This window comes from Silurus meridionalis, chromosome 11, assembly GCF_014805685.1.
Source record: "Silurus meridionalis isolate SWU-2019-XX chromosome 11, ASM1480568v1, whole genome shotgun sequence".
Classification (NCBI taxonomy): domain Eukaryota; kingdom Metazoa; phylum Chordata; class Actinopteri; order Siluriformes; family Siluridae; genus Silurus; species Silurus meridionalis.
In genome coordinates this window covers 12,939,765-12,960,885 of record NC_060894.1, presented here as the reverse complement: position 1 = coordinate 12,960,885, position 21,121 = coordinate 12,939,765, and the positions used below count along the sequence as shown (strand labels likewise).

General features: G+C 39.5%; 2 protein-coding genes across 3 annotated transcripts; one reads left to right on the top strand and one right to left on the bottom strand.

Moving 5' to 3' along the window:
• Positions 1-12,952: 12,952 nt before the first annotated feature.
• Positions 12,953-13,944, top strand: LOC124393552 (olfactory receptor 1-like). Its single transcript, XM_046861460.1, has one exon. The coding sequence runs from the start codon at positions 12,970-12,972 to the stop codon at positions 13,942-13,944; it is 975 nt and encodes a 324-aa protein (XP_046717416.1). The 5' UTR covers positions 12,953-12,969.
• A 2,698-nt stretch (positions 13,945-16,642) lies between these two features.
• On the bottom strand, positions 16,643-21,051 carry LOC124393705 (cytochrome c oxidase assembly factor 4 homolog, mitochondrial). 2 transcript variants are annotated; one of them, XM_046861701.1, is made up of 2 exons: positions 20,911-21,051; positions 16,643-16,983 (listed from the first exon to the last, which is right to left on the bottom strand). In XM_046861701.1, exon 2 carries the CDS (start codon positions 16,969-16,971, stop codon positions 16,717-16,719), a length of 255 nt encoding a protein of 84 aa, XP_046717657.1. In that variant the 5' UTR covers positions 16,972-16,983; positions 20,911-21,051; the 3' UTR covers positions 16,643-16,716. The 2 variants fall into 2 exon arrangements, with proteins under 2 accessions (XP_046717657.1, XP_046717656.1); XM_046861700.1 differs by lacking the exon at positions 20,911-21,051 and adding an exon at positions 20,531-20,788.
• Between the last annotated feature and the right edge of the window lie 70 nt (positions 21,052-21,121).

The window sequence follows — 21,121 nt, the reverse complement described above, 5'->3', positions numbered from 1 at the left end:
GTGAAAAATGTAAAAACTATAACTGGGAGTAAATATAAGCAGAACAAACAGAACAATGTAGTGCAAAAGAACAGCAGCAGTGCAAAGACAGCATGTAAACATTATACTATAATACAGTCAAAGGTGCAAAAACAACATGTAAACAACGGTATAATAGTGATAAATGTGCAAAAAACAGCAGTTAAGAAATGTGGTACGGTCGAGTATAATAAATAATAAATAAATGAATGGTTGTGGAATGGATTGAGATGAGTGTGTGTTAAGTGTTTAGTCCAGGTTGTACAGTTTGGTACGGTACACACATTGAGTGAGTGTGTGTGTGTGTGTGTGTGTGTGTGTGTGTGTGTGTTCTGTTTCATTTCTGTGTATTAAGTTGCCTGATGGCTTGGGGAAAGAAACTGTTGCTCAGTCTTGATGTGGCGGCCCGACTGCTTCGGAACCGTTTTCCTGATGGCAGGAGTGTAAAAAGTGTGTGTGATGGGTGTGTGTGTGGTCGTCCACAATGCTGTGTGCTATGCGGATGCAGCGTGTAGTGAAAATGTCCATGATAGAGGGGAGAGAGACTCCGATGATCTTCTCAGCTGTCCTCACTATCCTCTGTAGGGTCTTGCGATCCGAGACGGTGCAATTCCCAAACCAGGCAGTGATGCAGCTGCTCAGGATGCTCTCAATGGTCCCTCTGTAGAACATGGACAGGATGGGGGAAGGGAGATGAGCTTTCCTCAGCCTTCTCAGAAAGTAGAGACGCTGCTGGGCTTTCTTCATGATGGAGCTGGTGTTAAGTGACCAGGTGAGGTTGTCTGCCAGATGAACACCAAGGAATTTGGTGCTCTTGACGATCTCCACTGAGGATCCATTAATAATCAGTGGAGATTGGTTGCTCTGTCCTCTCCTGAAGTCAACAACCATCTGGGGCAGGTTGTTAGCTCCACACCAGGCAGTTAACCGTTGCACCTCCTCTCTATATGCTGACTCGTCGTTCTTGCTGATTAGACCCACCACGGTCATGTCATCGGCAAACTTGACGATGTGGTTCGAGCTGTGCATTGCTACACAGTCGTGAGTCAGCAGAGTTAACGGCAGTGGGCTGAGCACACAGCCCTGAGGGGCCCCAGTGTTCAGTGTGGTGGTGCTGGAGATGCTGTTCCCGATCCGGACTGACTGGGGTCTCCCAGTCAGGAAGTCCAGGATCCAGTTGCAAAGGGAGGTGTTCAGGCCCAGTAGGCTCAACTTCTCGATCAGGTGCTGAGGAATGATTGTGTTGAATGCTGAGCTGAAGTCAATAAACAGCATTCAAACATATGAGTCCTTGTTATGGAGTTTTGGAAACACAGTCCTGAGATTCACATGGTTGAATTCTCCGGCGATAATAAACAATCCGTCGGGGTGAGCATTCTGCAGGTCGCTAATAGCGCCGTAGAGTTCACACAGTGCCTCCTTAGCATTAGCACTGGGAAGAATGTACACTCCAACAATGTAAACAGTTGTGAATTCCTGTGGTAAATAAAATGGTCTACATCTAACAGTCACAAACTCCACTAGCGATGAGCAGTAGTGTGAGACAAGCACAGAGTTCTTACACCATTCCGGGAGAGCCGGCCAGCTAGGGTTAGCATTTAGCCTAGCACGGACACCGCTTCCTCGAACAGCGCTTTCGACATCCTCTGTCCCGGCCACAGGCATCAGGTAACTCCGAGGGCTGGGGGCCTGGTCTTTGTGGCGAAGGTCGCAGCAAGCCGAGGTCGCGAAGGTTGTTGATAATATCATCATGCAGATTATTGGTTGCATGATGCCTGTACTGTAGCAGTGTCTGGTGGTCGTACACATGAACACAGCTGACTCTGGTGTCCATGTACTGTAATAGGTCGGGCTAAATATGGTGAAAGCACCATTTTTGGATCCGGAGAGGCCGCTGTGAGCTACTGCCGCCATCTTGGATAATTCCTTCGGGTCTTCAACAAAGAGCGGTGAACCCGTTTTACCTTACTCAAATCATCTACTGGCGCAATTGTGTATACTGACCCACCTACCGGAGGCGCTCTCACAACCTGATACACCACTGGGCTCCACAGGTGCCGGATCTTATGGCGCCCTCCCATGCCATAATCGCGAAGGTAAACCAGCTGACCCTCCCCAATAGTGTATCACAAACTTGCAGGTCGTGCTGCTTCTTGCAACGCTCAGCCGTCACCTTCAAATGTTCTCGAGCCCCCTTAAAGGCCACCCGTAAGCGGGTTTGGTGCTCCAACACCCACTCATTCACCCCACCCACCACCATCTCCTGGCTTCTGCCTAATAAAAAATCGATAGGGAGCCTTGGCTCTTGGCCAAACATCAAAAAGTAGGGTGACTCACCAGTCGCTTGATGAGGGGTAGTGTTATAGCAAAAGAGCACCTGGGGGAGAGCAGAGACCCAATCTGCCTTCCGAGAAGGAGGAAGGGTACGCAGGAGATTATGCAGGGTCCTGTTAAAACGTTTGCACTGCCCATTACCTGCCGGATGGTAAGGGGTAGTGCGGGATTTCTCAATCTGATAGAGACTACAGAGCTGTTGTATCAAAGACGACTCAATGCAGCGGCCCTGATCAGAATGAATGCGTCTAGGGACACCAAACTTATAGAACCACTCCCCCACCAACATGCGGGCCACAGTTTCGGCTCACTGATCCCGAGTGGGGACCGCCAGGGTGTATTTTGTGAAGACATCGGTCATCACCAAAACATTTTCCAACCCGGAGCGAGATGGTTCCAGCAGTGTAAAATCAATTGCCAGGATTTCATTTGGCCTAGAGGCCAACAGATGACCCATGAAACTACGAGCTACTGGCTGCATATCCTTGGCGATCTGACACCTTTCGCACTCCCGACACCACTGGGCTACATCGGATGTCAGTCCTGGCCAATAGTAACGCTGTCGCACTAGCTCAGTGGTCCGTTCGACCCCTTGGTGTCCATGTCCCTGGTGCACTTGTGTCAAACTTCCCTATACAAAACACCTGGCAGGACTACCGGGAGAATCTCTTCACCACCGTTAGAACGAAACACACGGCGATGCAGAACCCCTTCTTTTTCCCACAATCGATCCCACTGACGCAGTAAAACTAGGGCTGCTTTGGACAGCTGGTGTCGCTCTTCAGAGCTTCAGCATTCCGGTTACTCCTCCCTGGCCGATACCGGATACTAAAATCAAATGCTGCATGTTGAGCAACCCAGCGCTGCTCGGTAGCCCCAAGCTTTGCAGTGGTCAGGTGGCTGAGAGGGTTGTTATCCGTGTACACAACACACTTCTGCCCTAACAAGTACTCCCTAAATTTCTCAGTCAAGGCCCACTTGAGCGCCAAGAACTCCAACTTCATGGAGCTATAGTTGGACATATTACGCTCAGTGGGCCTAAGACTGCGGCTAGTATAAGAAATTGGCCGTACTTTACCTCCTTGTTCCTGAGAGAGGATGGCTCCTAAGCCCCCCATGGCTGGCGTCTACCTCCAGGATAAAAGGCAAGGTAAAGTCAGCATAGGCGAGTACTGGGGCAGAAGTGAGCCTCCTCTTCAGCTCATCAAAACACTGCTGGCACTGCTCAGTCCAGGCGCTGGAGAAACCCTGCCCAGTTTGTGTTCTAGGCTTAGCAGCAGCCCATTCAACTACCAACTTATGCAGAGGGGCTGCCAACTTCGCGAACCCCTCAACAAAGTGGCGATAATAGCTTGAAAAGCCTAGAAATGAACGCAATGCCTGCACACTAGTGGGGCGTTGCCAATTAACTACGGCCTCAATTTTACTGGGGTCCGTGGATACTCCCTGAGCTGAGATAACATGTCCCAGATACTTTACCTCATGTTGGAAAAATGCACATTTACCCAATTTAGCTTTCAGACCCTCATGCTCTAAACGACTTAGAACCACCTCCAACCGCTCTAACTGCTGCGACACCAAGGAAGAGAAGACTATGATGTCATCAAGGTACAAAAGTACAGACCTACATTGCTGGTCCCCAAACATCCGTTCCATTAGACGATGGAACGTTCTTGGAGCATTGCAAAGCCCAAAGGGCATACGATTCTATTCGAACTATCCAAAAGGAGTGCAAAATGCAGTCTTGGGCTTGTCTCTCTCAGTGACGGGGACCTGATTGTACCCACTGGCCAAGTCCATGGTGGAAAACCAGCAGGCCCCCGGTCAAAGAGTCCAACGACTCCTCGATGCGTGGCAACGGGAAAGCGTCCTTACGGGTCTTTGCGTTCAGTTGGCGGTAGTCAACGCACATACGCAGACTATGGTCTTTCTTTTTAACAAGCACAATTGGGGATGCATATGGGCTACAGCTCTCTCTTATAACGTTAGCCTCCAACAGCTGATTAATGTGGGACTTCACCACTTCATATTCCGACGGAGGTATACGCCTGTACCACTGCCGGACGGGAACGTTATCTAGCAGGGAATATCATGCGAAATCAGGCCGGTACATCCTAAATCACCCTCATGAGTGGAGAACACTGACTGAAACCTATAAAGCAGGTCCCTTACCTGACCCTGTTCTGTTTCTGATAAAACAGACAAGTCGAGTGCATCAATTTGTTCTATAACGCCGGGGATGACTTCACCAGCTGGAGAATGCACTGTGGCCGCCACCAACTGGACCTCACTAACTCCTGAAGGCAAACTAACCACACAAATATTAGTCAGTGTACCAAGGACAGTGTTAGCATAGAGCAACACATCAGTGGTTCCCACATTTACAACAGGTAAATAAACAGTACCTCGTGTAACCTGCACTAGTACAGGAGAAGCCAACAGACCAGCTGGTAACCCGGCATCTGGGGGTTCAAAAAGAACAGTACTGTTGGAATATTGCTCGGAACAAGTTGCTGCCACAAACCTCATCATGCCACCTGGGATGCGACATGGTCTCCGCCCTCGTACGCTAACCCTTCCTGAACGTACCACAGGAGACTGATTATCAACTCGACGACAATGTTGCAGTGCCTGTAAAACAGAATTTGGAACATCTATGGTTGAGAGTGAATCAAACAAGGCCGGGCCATGTTGTCCGAAAAGCCCCTGGTAGCATCAACTAAGGACATTCATTCCCAGAACACCTGGGACCCATGTACACAAGCCACCAGGAGGATCCCGCACAACAAGCACGCCACATTCTGTTATTACTTAATCGCACAGTTCGATATTCAACTCCATATACTCAATATAGGGGATTGAAAGAACATTAGCGGCTCTAAGCTGCAACCACTGGCACGATTTAAGTCGATCCTGGCCCAATGGTTCAAAATGTTCGCGAAAACAACTCTCAGTAATCGTAGTTACCATGGAGCCAGTATCCACCAGACAGGGCACTCAAACCCTGCCAATTGAAACTACAAGGTTTGGGCACGATGACATTAAGTGCGACATATTTGAAACGTTTGAGCCAGTTACCTCCCCACCCATGCTATGGCCCTGAAGCACGGTGGGGGCTAGTTTTCCGACGTTGCTGATGGGCCAGGCCGTCTACCTCCAGCTCTCGACGGGATAGAGGGTGAGGAAAGCTCAGTTAAATTTCGTTTGCGAGAACTGGATCTGAGTTGTTTCCCTTTGGAAGAACTGTCTGATTGGTCAACACATGACATCTTGTTGCTCTGTACTTTGCTTATACTATTAAACATAAAGTGTCTATGTCGGAACTCTAATTTGAGAAGTGGTGACCTTAACGTATCCTTAGAACTATATATTACCACTCATATCAGACATTTACATATCAGGAAAACACAGAAGTAAGCAAGTAGGAACAACAGAAAATGTCAGAAATCAACACAGAAATAATGTAAAATCAGACAATTTGCCAAATTGATTTTTTAAGACCTCATGAGATGACAATGACCTTGACTTACAGTAACTCTTTGTATACTCAACTTTGCAGCTCGCATCAACATTAACATGTGTTCTCCAAAGTCTCTGCAGCTGAGGGACCAAAACGATAGCGTGGTGGACAACAGGTTGTATACTCCTTACTGAATGGCACTGGCACAGCGTGATGGATGACTTTCAGTAAACTGGCACGACGTGTAGCGATGACCTTTACTTTAGCCATGCGTAGCGTCGAGTTTCACTGTAGCAGCCCTTGGCATCGATAAATGAACAGAGAGTCTCTATACGGGTGTAGATCATTTATTGTGACACGTCTTCACAGTTCACGAGTCGTACTCTTCAACATGAACCATCCAATGATCACCTTTCAACACTGTGAAACTTAAATTGAAGAAAGAAAAATACACATAATGTAAACAAATGACATACACTCATTATAAACTTAAGAATAATAAGCTATAAGCTATCATAGCCACATTAAACAGAGTCCACATTAAAACAAAAAAAATACCTCGCTTCGCTTTACCAAGGGTGCAAAACATTACAAACTCTGCTAAACTCCGACAATCCAGTACCAGTATTCAAAAATAAAGGATTACAAAAAATTAGAATCCACGCTACCGATTACAACACATGCAGAGACAAAAACCAACAGCTAACCAAAAAGACACATGTTGTGAGCATGCGCATCGTATAAAAATTCCTCCGATCAATCTCATCCCGAACACAGGTTCCGCCTACCCACACAACCCTGCAACATGAACAACGGTTTAAACAAACGAAAACCCAAGGCCACTTACACCATCAATGCTGAAAGGTATATCCAAGTTCTAGAACAACATATACTCCCATCCAGATGCCGTCTTTTTCAGGGAAGACCTTACATTTTCCAACATAACAATGCCAGACCACATACTGCATCAATTACATCATGGTTGCATAGAAGAAGGATCCGGGGTACTGAAATGGCCAGCCTGCAGTCCAGATCTTTCACCCATTTAAAACATTTGGTGCATCATAAAGAGGAAGATGTGACAAATAAGACCTAAGACAGTTAAGCAACTAGAAGCCTTTATTAGACAAGAATGGGACAACATTCCTATTCCTAAACTTGAGCAACTGGTCTCCTCAGTCCCCAGACGTTTGCAGACTGTTATAAAAAGAGGAGGGGATGCCACACAGTGGTAAACATGGCCTTGTCCCAACTTTTTTGAGGTGTTGATGCCATGAAATTAAAAATCAACTTATTTTCCCCTTAAAATTATAAATTTTCTCAGTTTAAACATTTGATATGTCATCTACGTTGTATTCTAAATTAAATATTGAAATTTAAAACTTCCTTGCATCATTGCATTCTGTTTTTATTTACAATTTGTTCAGTGTCCCAACTTTTTTGGAATTGGGTTTGTATAAGAAATTATATTCAGTAAGGCTGACATCATTGTTTTACTATAAATTAAACTGGATTGATGATTAACGCTTTGTGCTGATTGTTCGCTTCCTGATTTGCTGGGTTTCTCTCTCCAGTAGTCACACCTTTTCTTTTGATCAATTGTCCCATACTGGACACTGTATACATATATCTTATGTTGTCTTTGCACTGTCTGTCTTGCACACTCCTACACCATTTCCCTTTTTTTATCCACACAAGATAGAACAGTTTAACCCCCCCTCCAATGTTTCAGGCCTTACTTTCCTTCCACTTGGTCTCCTGAACACACAACAAGTCTTCCTTTTTTCTCTCCATCATATCAGATACCTCTTTCCCTTCACCAGTCATAGTACCAACATTTAAAGTGCCCACCCTAACCTCCACTCTCCTACATTTCTCATTTCCCTGCTCTCTCTGTAGACATCTTCCTCCTCTCCTTCTCCTCCTTCAGCCAACAGTAGCCTAAATTCCACAGGTACCCTGTTGCCTAACAATAACTGTAGCGGTCGTCGGTAACCCGGGCCTCGACTGATCCGGTAAGAAGTTCTGGTTCGTGATCCACATATTTGATTCGGCACATGTTTTATGCTGGATGCCCTTCCTAATGCAACCCTTCCTATTTATCCAGGCTTGGGACCGGGGCTAAGAGTGCACTGGCTTGTGCAACCCTAATGGCTGGGTTACAAACCTTATTATATATATATATATATATATATATATATATATATATATATATATATATATATATATATATATATATATATATATATACAGTGTTGTGCTAGTTACTAAAAAATAGTAACTATTTACAGTTACTCATTACTTCATTTAAAAAGTAACTCAATTACTTTGTTGATTACTTACACCAAAAAGTAATGCGTTACTGTTAAAAGTTACTTTTTAGTTAATTTTTTAAAGAACAGTCTTTAATGCTCCCATTAATACCCTTTTATGCGTTATGGTCTATACAAACACAAAACTGACTTAAACACAAAGTAATTTATAAACACTGTTTTATTTAAGTCAGACCTGCACAAACTGAATATATCAGAAGGATTTCTGAAATAAATAACAAAACAAGCTGAATAATATATTTAGAATCAAAAACTAAAGTGGCTTCTGCATCATAAAAGCTTTTGTGTTAAAATCTTAAAAATGTTCCTTTCACAGCTTAAGTATGACTATCAACAATGTATAACATAACACTGGGTTAGCTTCTAGCTTCTAGCTTCATCGAGGCATGGAGTTTCTGGAGGTGCTGCTTGCGTAGTAGATACGACCTTTGAACCAGAAAGACACAGCTTACATTTGACTAAAAAGTTTTTGTCTTTATACTCAACTAAAGTGAAATAATGAGCATATTTCCACTTTGAGAAACTCGTCTTGCTCTCGCCTCGACCCACCATTACTGCCGCACAGACCTGAATAAACGGAGACAAGCCCACAGTGCGTCTTCTACGTGTTTACAGTGGTTCGTCCACCAATCCTACAATGTGTCTCTGCTGTAAACAGCTTAGACTGTAGTCTACACTTCAGCCGAAATTCATTCATTTAAAAAAAGTAACGTGTAACGCACCATACGGTAACGATAACGGAGTTATATATAATTTTGGTACGGTTAGGGGGAAGAAATGCGAACATAAAATTGCCGGGTTTTTAAACGTAGTGTATTATTATTAACATTTGTGATAATTGATATTTGAAGAGTTAAAATTTTTGAAACAATTGCCTGCTTGGAATAAATCTGTTTCATTTTTAAATAAAAATAAAAATTTTATTTTATTACTCTGTTTATTAGTTTACCTTTTAACTTTTGTATGTTTTTTCTGGACAAGGGCGTCTGCTAAATGCCACAAATAATAATATTTGTTAATATATGTAAGCCTAATTCTGTCTTATTTTATTTTTTATGTAGAATACATTCTTGAAATGATGATTTTGTGCATCTTGTTCAGTGGTATACTCAAATTATATTGCATGGCTAAATTGCAGCTGATGGTATAGACAACATAATGACAGCCAAAAAACCCAGGCAAGATATTACAGGACTCTGCAAGAAATGTACAAAGCAAAGAAGTCAACTGCTGTAACTTATCATATAGACCTGGAGTTCCAGTACAGACGAAATTTTCATTGTTTAAAAGTTTACTGACTTCAATAGTATTATTTTTTCCTACAATATCAACATTCTTCAGAATGTCCTACTTTGTGTTCAACAGAAGAAAGAAACCTATACAGGTTTGAAACTACTTGTGAGCATATGATGACAATATACATTTTTCGTGAACTATCCCTTTAAAAAAATTTACTGTAGACCCAACCCAGCTATTGGGAGGAAAAAATAACCAATCATTTTAAAGAGTTAAAGTTTTTTTTTTTTGAGGGGGGTAGTTATTTTGAGAATTATAAAAATGTAAATACAGTGGAACCCGGTTATGTCGATGTCCTAGGGGGTCGCCAAAAAGCATCGAGATAACCGATGATCAAGATAAACGAAAATCAAAATGGCGGCAATATATTAACGTGCTTGAAATTTCTTTATGTACATGATGTGCGTTAATAAATGAGAATGTGCATGCACGTGTTTTTGAAGGGTTTTTTTACACAACAGCGTTGCCGCGATTTGTTTGATGAAGGCATGCTATAAAAATACATACAGTACATGTTTATCTGTCAGGAATCCACCTGCCACGCCCCCTTCAGCCCCCTTCAGCGTGTCAGGTGCTTTCTCAGCCGCTTTCTCTGAAGCTCCCGGCTTCACTCACGCACATATGGTGCTCGTTTAGCATCATCACCAGCTCCTATTTAAACTTCCACACTCTCACTGTCCGTTATTGTTGGTATATGTTGGTTCACGACGGTCGTTGTTATCGCTCATGTGTATCCCGGTACGTGCCTTCCCACCGGCACTCTCTCAACGGCTGCTCTTTTCTTCCCAAAGCGCACCGCGGATTCCCCCGATCCTGCCGGTGTTCATTCTATGCTTTTGCTGCTCATCCCACGTTCCGCGCCGCCAAGCACGGCTTCCGCCTCCCGTTCATCGCATAACATTTAACAACAAAAGGCATATGTGCACTAACTAACAGCAGAGATTCACCAGTATACAATACAATACAACACCTGTAGCAGCTGTAAGCCTTGATTTTTCCGCCACTTCTGCGAGTTCTTTTGAGGCTGCACCGAGATAACCGACGTTAAATGGCAAATTTTTTCCCCCCTTGTGCTCGAGATATCAGGGTTCGGCGACATAAAAGAATCGACATAACTGTGTACCGCGTCAGCGATATATGGTTGAAATGACAATAAAAAGTTCTTGACTTTACTTCATTTGATGTAAGTTCAAATATTGTAGTTTTAAAGCAGTTATATATTATTCAATGCTTATAAAAAGGTAAAAACACCCAGTTTTAAACCTTTGTCTAGATACAGTCCCTAAAAAAAAGTCTTGTCGCTTATCTATTTTGTAGAAACACCTGCTATTAACCTGACTTTTAATTAATCAATTGGTGTTAGAAATAGCTCATATGAAAAGCTAAAACCCTCCCAAACAATGTTTAATGCACTGAAATAAATTAGTTTCACTGAAAAAAGATTTATCATTCAATCAAGACAGAAAGGTCAAATTTTGGCAAGACAAAAGTTTTGTCGCCTATACAGAAATTAAACAAATGTACTGCAAATACAAAAATATGTCAGCAAATTAAGTAGTGGTGCTGTGAGATCGAAATTTAATATCTTGTATGACTTCCATGAGCTTGAAGGAATGCATCTATGCGGTTTGGCAAGGATTCACACAATTTATTGATGAAGTCATCAGGAAAAGCAAAGAAAGCAGTCTTGCATGCCTCCCAGAGTTCATAAATATTCTTTGGTTTCGTCTTCCATGCTTCCTCTTTCATCCTAACCCACATATTCTCAATGTCTGGTGACATGAACATCAATCAAACCTGCTGGCCAATCCTGGAGCATCTTGATCTTCTTCGCCTTGAGGAACTTTGATGGTTAAAAAAGAAACTCTGGTATACTGTTAAATGTCAATTATTTGAATGTGGTAATTGTGTGTGGGGCTATTTAAACCCTGAAAAGTGTTAAAATTAATTCCGTGAAAGTATCTCAACATTTTTCTCTTCAGATTCTTAAAGTATCTCACTTGGAAAAGATCCAAAATCATAAACAGAAAAAAGCACTGGTCAGACAATCATTAAACAACATTAACAGGTCGAAAAAAGTAATGGGAATGTAAAAAGTTAGATAGATTGATTGATTCTTTATTCATCCTAATGGAAAAATGACACCAATACCATACAAGATGAGATATACAAAAGAAAAAAAAAAGCAGGAAACAAAAGCATTGAAACAATAAGGCATCCATAATAGGGTTTTTTAAGGAGGATGGCAAATTTTAAACTGGATGGGTGTCAATGACAGGTTTCTGGTGACAGGACTGAGACAGTCATGCTCGGGTCAGGTACCAGGAACAATGATTAGGACACTTCAAACAGGAGCAAGATATTGGAACACTGCCTGCCTTTGGCTGGTCTTGGTATGGACAGGTCATAAGAAGGTCGCAGTCTACCTCTTTAGAAAGCTCAGCAGTGGAAGCCATTCCATCGGCCTCTGGCTGGATCTTGACAGTTGATTCTACCTTGTTGTCCTTTGGAAGAAGCTTTGCAGGGGATGCCACATAGTTGGCTAGAAGGATATTTGTCTTGTCAAGCCTTTTGTGAATGTTTTTTAGACAAAAGAGCTAGCAAGACTTTAGCAGTTTCATGGGCATAGACTTTATTTGTTTACTCAGACTTGTTTATGGCGGAGCATCTGGCCACTTTATGTTCCAGGATGCCTCCTGGCTGGGCACTCATCACTTTTATGCACTCTGCTTACAATTAGCCAGTAAAGCGCTGTGAATACTTTCTGGATGCACTGTATTTAATTTTCCCATCAAACAGCAGCATAGAAATCAAAATGGATTTTTGTGATTCTGTTCCTAGAAGAAGGGCTGAGCTGAGTTTAAAGACTAGAAGGGGACACTTTGTTAATGATAAAGATGTTACAGCATTTTTTGAAAACAAAAATAAGCAAAATGTTTATAAATTGCTAGATAGTTGATAATTTGCATTGTTCTATATGCTAACTATGTTTTTGTATGCAAATGATATCAATCCAATACAAACCTAGAAAACATTTCATTTGGAATGATCAGCCAAACAATCACACAATTGTTTATAAATTGGGGCATTATAAATGGAATAGCTTTTGTTTATGTTCAGACAATGACAGTCTTGAAATCAGAACTAGAATTTAGAGCTGTTTGTTTTGGTGACTGAAAATCTCATAGGAATGCATTGCAATTAGAATAGCAAATTTACAGGGTACTGTAAGTAATGATGTCATGACAATCATACATATATACAACTGATGCTTATGTGTGGCAGGCAAACTGCTTCATCCTCATTAAGGTACAGTATTAGAGTATAATAAATAGAGAACAATAGTGTGTATGTATATATATATATATATATATATATATATATATATATATATATATATATATATATATATATACATTTTTTCCTTCAATTTTGTTTGTGTATCTATTATACACATACTATATATATACACACACACACCTAAGTCATAATATTTGTTTTTTCACAGGTGTTACATCTAGCAGCCAGATGGCTGATACTATTACTTCTATTTATTCAACATCAACAAATGCAACATATATTCGCCCCTTTACATTTTACATCACTGGACTATATAATATTCCACATGCAAAGTACTATTATTTGTTTCTTTGCTTTGTGTATATTGTGACATTTTTGGGGAATTCTTTTATAATGGGCACCATCTATTTGGCACGCAGTTTACACACAGCCAAATATATAGCTGTCTTTAACTTGGCTCTTTCTGACCTATGTGGAAGCTCTGCTCTTATTCCAAAACTTCTGGACCTGTTTCTGTTTGAGAATCAGAGTATATCTTATGAAGCTTGCTTGTCAAATATGTTTTTTGTTTATTGTTTTATGACCATGCAGTGTCTTACTTTGCTTGCTTTAGCCTATGACAGACTAATTGCTATTTGTTATCCTTTAAGGTATCATACTATTGTTACCAAAGCAGCAATGATTTTCATTATTGGGGTCATGTGGGTTCTATCTGTAAGTGTCAATGCTGTCCTTGTAGCTCTAATTACTAGATTGTCCTTCTGTAGATCTACAACAGTTAATAGTTATTTCTGTGATCATGGCCCTATATACAAACTAGCATGTAATGATAATACCATAAATTCCATAATGGGAAATGTCTGTACTGCTACCCTGCTTTACTTTCCATTAATATTAATAATTGCCTCATATGTTCGTATTGGTTTTGCATTACAAAAGATAGCACATAGTGTTGATCAAGTCAAAGCTATGAAAACCTGCACATCCCATCTTTTATTAGTGGCAATGTTTTATCTACCAATAATTAGCATTTATACTGTAGCTCTTACCACGCGTATAGACACAAATATCAGGATAATTAATACTGCCCTCACACAAACAATTCCACCTATGTTAAATCCTATTATATATACCTTAAAAACAGAGGAGGTCATGCAGGCAATCAAACTGCTCTACAAACATGCAAGATGCACCTTAAATTAAAGTGAAATTAATATATATATATATATATATATATATATATATATATATATATATATATATATATATACACATATACACATATACACATATACACATATACATATGTACACACTATATATATATATATATATATATATATATATATATATATATATATATATATATATATATATATATATATATATAGTGTGTACATATTAGGTCCATATATTATACTTTTCTTTATATGCAACTAATTTGTAATGCAAAATAATGTTCACTTTCTAAACAACAAGATTCAGTAGAACTAAAATGCAAAATTACTGGTCGCATGAAATAAGAGAAAGAAATCCTAAGCAATATAAATGTATAATTCACTTTAAATGCCACAAACGTGCAGAATTAAACTTGTGCAACCATTATATCCACATGTGAGGCTTCCTCAAACTGTTGCCACACAAATGGAAACATACAGTTGTATGGACATACAGTTGTATGGTCTTTGTATGCTGTACCATTACTATTTACTGTACCTTGGAAAAAAAGGTGATGATAAATAAGAGCATTTTTTTGCATAATACCCCTTAGCAATGTTTATGTAAATGGACAAGAATGAGCATGGTATTCAAGTGTCCCATCAAAAATCCTTAACCTCAACTAATAAAATTAAATAAAATAAAATAACATTTGTTTTAATATATGAGTGTTATGGTCACGTGTTCACAAGCATTATAGACATTATACATTTTCTGAATTAAAAAGCTATGATAACTCTACATTTCTTTTTCCATTTGAACATTTTATTACATGCATAGCAGTCAACTTAAACATAAATGAAATATGAATATTGGTGAGATAAATCCTGTGGAATTTGGTAAAACCTTGAGCCAAAAAAAAAAAAAAAAGCTCAGCATTTTTGTTTTTCTCCATTTTTTGTCAGTCTTTATTAAATAGGGATGACATTTATATAATGCATCAAAAAATAATCGTAACAAATAAACATACTGAAAGTTATCATGCATGTATCAATTACTCTGGAGTGCCACACTTTACTGTGTGTGTGTGTGTGTGTGTGTACACACATCAGCACAGAAAATGTGTGTGGTCTGAGAAGCAGGGGCAGGGCTCTGCTCAGCATGCATTTACTTAGCGTTTGCATTAGACAGAATGTACACGTTGACTTAAATAACTGGTGAATTCTGTCAGCAGATAAAATATTCTGCCTCTAACCACCACAAACTCCACCAGTGATAAGTTCTTGCACCATTCAGTGTTGATGTAAACACAAAAATCACTGCTGCAAGCCTTACCACACACAGCTTTATTTTGTAATGTCAGATTTATTATACGATTCCTCTTCTTTTCTTTTAACTACCGTAATTTCCGGACTATAAAGCGCACCCATATATAAGCAGCACTCACTGAATAAAAAAAAAATATATATATTTTTAACTTAAATAAGCCGCCTACATTAGTCTACACTAATGTACTTTACACAGGCTTTAACGAAAGACACGTTACACACGGTGTAACGGGTGAAATATGTTGCACTTCCTTTAGTAGCATAGCGGTATTTTGGGAATAGGCTGCCACTGCATTTTTCCAGTATTACTGCGTGTGTTCAAGACGAGGAATATGTCATTATTTTCTGATGCTGATTTCAAAGTTTCTTTGACTAACCCTTAACGCTGTTGCCAAAAAAATAAAAAAGCACGAGTTTTGGAAAGCTGTCTGTGCTTATATGATTTCTGTTGCAACTTGGATCTCTTGACCCTGATACAATGCGCTACAACAGCTTGTATCTAAAAAGTAGCCGACCAAGTAAGTCATTGTTCACTGTCTTCCTCCTTCCTTTCACAAAAATTTATCTCGGGAGTTCAACTTTTGGCATCGCCGTGCGTTTAAAAAAAAAACTCAGTGCAGCTCAGAACACAGGTGAGGTGCGTTTTTTCGTTTCCGTTCAGAAAGCTCATTGGTCTAATGTTATGTTGCTCAGTTTTTTGGCTTGAAGCTTGTGAAACCGGGAAAAACCCTGGAAAAATTCCTAGAGAAATTTAAATGATCTAGAGATATTCTGCATGAAGAAATAATCTTTTTATTAACTTATTTTTTAACTGTTATTTTGGGAAAGAGAGGTAGAACAAAGTATTGACTAAAAGAGTGCCAATAAATGGGCCTCATATATAGTTAACCAAGTTTATTTTTATCATACTATTGTGTTTGCAATTGTTTTAGATATTTTAGGATTTTTGTAAAAAAAGATCAAAAGATTAAACTAAAAAGACAGTATCTCACAGCTGTTTATGTTTATATTTCCAAAGGGTGCCAATATTAGTGGAGTGCAGTGTGTATATATTAAAATTTAAATAGGACAATCATCCTAAAAAAAACAATCAATCTGTCCTGACAAAATGTCTGGGAACAATTAGTGTGTTGATATTCACAGTGATTTTGTGTAATTATACACTATATGTACAAAGTTACTGATACACCTGACATTCCCAGCCATAAGTGGTTCTTTCCCTTGTTGTCGCAAAAGATGAAGATATACTTTGCATAGGTTGTATTGTGGAAGATCTTGTGCTGTAGAGCTCTGACCTCAACCCTACTGAAAACCTTTGGAATGAATTGGAATGCTGACTGCACCCCAGGCCTCCTCACCTCCCCTACATCAGTTCCAGACTTTACTAAACCAAATCAGACACAAGGGCATCTAAAATTAAGTTACAAAATTATGTCTTCTTTATTAGATACCTTTGACTATAACAAATAGCTTTAACTGGAAACTTTTCATTAAACGTTGTCTTTGGTTGAATCGTTACGTTTTATCAGCTGCTCCATCTGAGCTTTCTGGAATGGCATCATGCACTCTCTGAAGTCCTGAACCTGTTTCTTGCATTTCCGCCAGTCTACATGCTCTGCCATGCATTCTTGAATTGCATGATGTAGTTCAGAACAGCCTGTTCTAGAGATCAGCCCATCTACCAGATCATGTTCCTCCTCTGATTTCCTCCGGTCATGGGGCAAGGGTGAAGAATGGGATGCCATTTTGTGTTAAATCTAAATTGGAAATAAAAGAGAAATATGTTGGCACATTAAGGTCCAGAAAACTTTTTTTTTATAATTGATGTGGCTAGCTGTGGTGATTATTAAAGTACCGTATTTTCTGGACTATACGTTTTTATAGTACTCCAAGTACTTTTTCCCCACGCTTTTTTCCCACGCTTTGATCTAATGTATGGATTTTTCCTGGGTTATTCCCGGTTTCACAAACTCCAAGCCAAAAAACTGAGCACCATAACATTAGACCAATGAAATTGCCGAACGGGTTCAGGTGAACCAATGAAACTCTTTATATTAAATCAGATGCGCTCCCACTGAATTGGCCCGCACCACATCATAAATATAGATGAGGTACCTCTGACGTTTGACCTGCCGCTCACTCCGACTGGCAACAGGAAATGCGAATCATTCGTCACACTGAAAACAACCGGGCATGAAAAAAACGCACTTCACCTGTGTTCTGAGCTGCACGGCATCGGGAGAAAAGATTCACCGATGGTGATATATAAATGCCAAAAGATAAACTCCTGAGAGAAACTGTTGTGAAAGGAAAAAGGAAGACAGTGAACAATGACTTTCTTGGTAGGCTAATGTTTTATTACAAGCCGCGTTACAGTCACTGTCTTTCGTTAAAGCCTGTGTAAAGTGCATTAGTTGCAGTGTATGCATAGGCTTATAGACAGGTGCGGCGTATTTATGTTCAAAATAAAAATCTTTGTAAAATTCAGTGGGTGCGGCTTATATTTGGGTGCGCTTAATAGTCTGGAAATTACGGTATGCTTGCGATTATAAGCCAATTAAATGTAGCTCTCAGCTTTGATCTAATAGTATGTCATTTAGATGTCTATGCACTATAAAACATCTAACAGCACACACTACGATTTCATTTATCTAGAGAAAGGCTGGCTGTGGACACCTATGCCTTCAGTGGTATCCCTACCTGAATCAATCCACCTCTTACTACCATCATTAAGATGCCATGGCTATAGAACCCATATATGTTATTCAGAAATGCAGAATAACAGAGCACTGCATCACAGACAGGTATCTCATGCGGCAAGAATGAATGGGATTACTAAAGCAAGATTAGTAGACACAAGTCTCCTTTCAATTCAGCTGCACCACATACAGTTGCGCTCAAAATTATTTATACCACTTGGACAAATCAATACTTTTTTTATTAAAAAAAATTACAAAACTAATATTTATATAAGTTGTTATGCACAAACTCATATATGTGTTAGCTAAACTTCATTTGTATACTAATAGAGATGGCTAGAGATTCCCTTTTGAGCCTGTTCAAAATTAATCATAACCTATTCCCAATCTCAAAAAAAAAAAAAAACCTTCTTTTGTGAAAGTGCACATGATTTCACACTCCAGTGACTATAATCAATTTAATAAATTTAGGTCTAATCAGTTAAAGCCTAATTACATTAAATGGTAAGACCTGCTTTGTAAAGTATAATTAACTGGCAAAGCTTTAATTATTTTTAGTCAGAACTCAGTCATGATCTTCATTTATGTGTTGTCAATGCCCATAGTGTAGGCAAAGGCTACAAGGCCATTTCGAAAGAAGTGAATGTCCCTGTATCAACCGTACAGATTATCATCAAAAAGTTCAAGATGTTCAACATTGTCAAAAACTTGGATCTCAAGATTCTTGATGAAAACCTGGTGGCGTCAGCACACAAGCATACAGTGCGAGTGGTTAAGCAATGGTTCAGGGACAACAACATAAAAGCTCTGGAAGGGCCAAGTCAGAACTCTGACCTGAACCCAATTAAGAATTTGTGGAGAGAGTTAAAAATCCAGATCAATTCTAGAAAGCCTTCCAATCTCTAACAACTGAAGGCTTTTGCGAAGGAAGAGTGGAGAAACATTCCAAAGCAGACCTGTAGAAATCTTGTGGAGACCTTCAAAAAGCATTTATTATTAAGAACAAAGGCTTTTTGATTGATTATTAAAACATTTTAATATAAAGGGTATGAATAATTCTGAATATGGTGATTTTTTTTATATTTGTCAATAAAAACACATGAATTGGCATATTTCTTAAAAAATCACGTTATTCTTTCAGTTGTTTGTCACCAATTAGATTCTAATTTATTGTCATTGTGCAAGGTACATGTACTGCAGTGAAATGCAGTTAGCATCTAACCAGAAGTGCAGTGGCTTATTTACAATAGATAACAATAGATAAATAGGGTACAAGGTCCTTATATACAGGGATGAGGGTAAATAATGTACAGACAGTGCAGTAGGTAATAATATATGGTATATACAATAATATACAATATACTGTGCAAAGAGTATTCATAGATAGACAAGTCAGAAGACAATATACTCAAATTACATGATATAGTTATGTACAAGTATGAATGTATGTATGATACTGTATAAATATGGGTGGAATGTAGAGTAGTGCAAATGTGAGTTAAGGATGGTGGGAAAAGAAATGTGCAGTGGATAAGGAGTGCAAAATACACAGAACAATGACAGTGACAATGCAGTACTGAATCAGCTGTTCAGTGCAGTAACAGCCACAGGAAAAAAAATATTTTTTTAGTCTGTTTGTGCTGCTCTGATGCACCTGTAGCGTCTGCCTGAGGGAAGAAGGGTGAATAGTCCATGTTTGGGGTAAGAGGTATCTTTGATAATGCCCCTCACCCTTTGCAGACAGCGTTTATTGTAAATGTTCTCTAAGGTCGGAAGCTGAGTGCAGATGATTTGTTGGGCTGTTTTCACCACCCTCTGAAGGGTTTTACGATCTGAAGCAGTGCAGCTTCAGTACCACACTGAGATTTTGTATTAAATGTAAAAAAACAAAAAACAAAAACAAAAACAAAAAAAAAACCACACAGCTATTAAATCCACACGAATATTTTTGTGCAGTTTACTACAGATGCGGTCAGCTAGCTATGAATATTGCGGTCTCTGACATCCAGTCAAAGAACTTGAAAATGCTGATACTACTGTACACCTTCTAGAAGTAGTGTTTTAGTCGGAATATGATTGGTTTTAAAGCAACAACTTCAAGCAACCTGTGCTTTACACTACAGGCACCTGTAGTGTCTTTTTTTGGCCCTGGCAACACTTGGTGTGATGCCACATTACGCATTCTATGGCTGTCAATAGTATAGCCAAATAATTGTTTGTGCTTGTGCGTTTTTGTCTGAAATAGCAAAAATGTGGCAAAATATGCACGTGCTTGAAGGGCAGACACCTTAATATTTGCTAATCTAGCCATGTACCTATATAAATGTAGCGTATAACTAGAGCTATTAAATTTGTAAAGTTTGAAGAGTAATCCAAAAATACAATCTAAGTTCATATTTAGGCACACTGCACCAAAACGCTCCATGTGCATTAATAATAAAAAAACAAATACACAAAACGTGGGCAAACTTTTTGTAACCCTAAGGCATTTCGAACACTATTTTTAAAATTTTTCCACACAAAATCTAAACCTAAAAAAAAAAAAAAAACCCCAACATATTTTTCGTAGTGACAATAAAAAAAAATAACACAAATGTTAATGTACCTCTAATTCCAGTTGTATCATACTTGCGTCTGCTGGGGGTACCATATCGAGGTTGCACAATGACGTAGCTATCCAATCTCGCGCATGCGCATTTTGTTTAGGTTACGCTCCTGCACGATGTGCATCGCTTGTGCATGTCATTTTACAGTATATTTCTTTTTAATTTCTTCTTAAAGTTTTTCTGGTGTGTACGTGGGAAAGCTTTCAGAAGCAATGAGGTTTTCGCCTCAAACTGATCGAAAAACTATTGTAGGAGCTTCGGCCCTTAGTAAATGGGCGTTAGTGCCATCTATTGATAAAAATGATGATGTGCAACTCCAGGTAGCCAATTATGTATCGCTGAAGCCCGGAGACCTACAGTGCAAGTGTAAGGGACTTACGCCGCAAGAAGGGTGAATCTTGTGATAGCAGACTCAATTCTATTATCCCCTTATTTTCCAAAAGATTTACTAGCTTATCTCTCCAACTCATTGCACCGCTGCCATCAAAACCATGTGGTTCCAGCTGCATTTTCCTGTCTCCATGAAAAACATTAAATAAACCAATCAAAAGCCATAGGAGGTTTGTACAGCCTTCTTAGAGCCCACCCAT

Excerpts from the sequence above, each read along its gene's own strand:
- LOC124393552 (XM_046861460.1), top strand. The coding sequence starts at position 12,970 with ATGGCTGATACTATTACTTCTATTTATTCAACATCAACAAATGCAACA.
- LOC124393705 (XM_046861701.1), bottom strand. The coding sequence starts at position 16,971 with ATGGCATCCCATTCTTCACCCTTGCCCCATGACCGGAGGAAATCAGAG.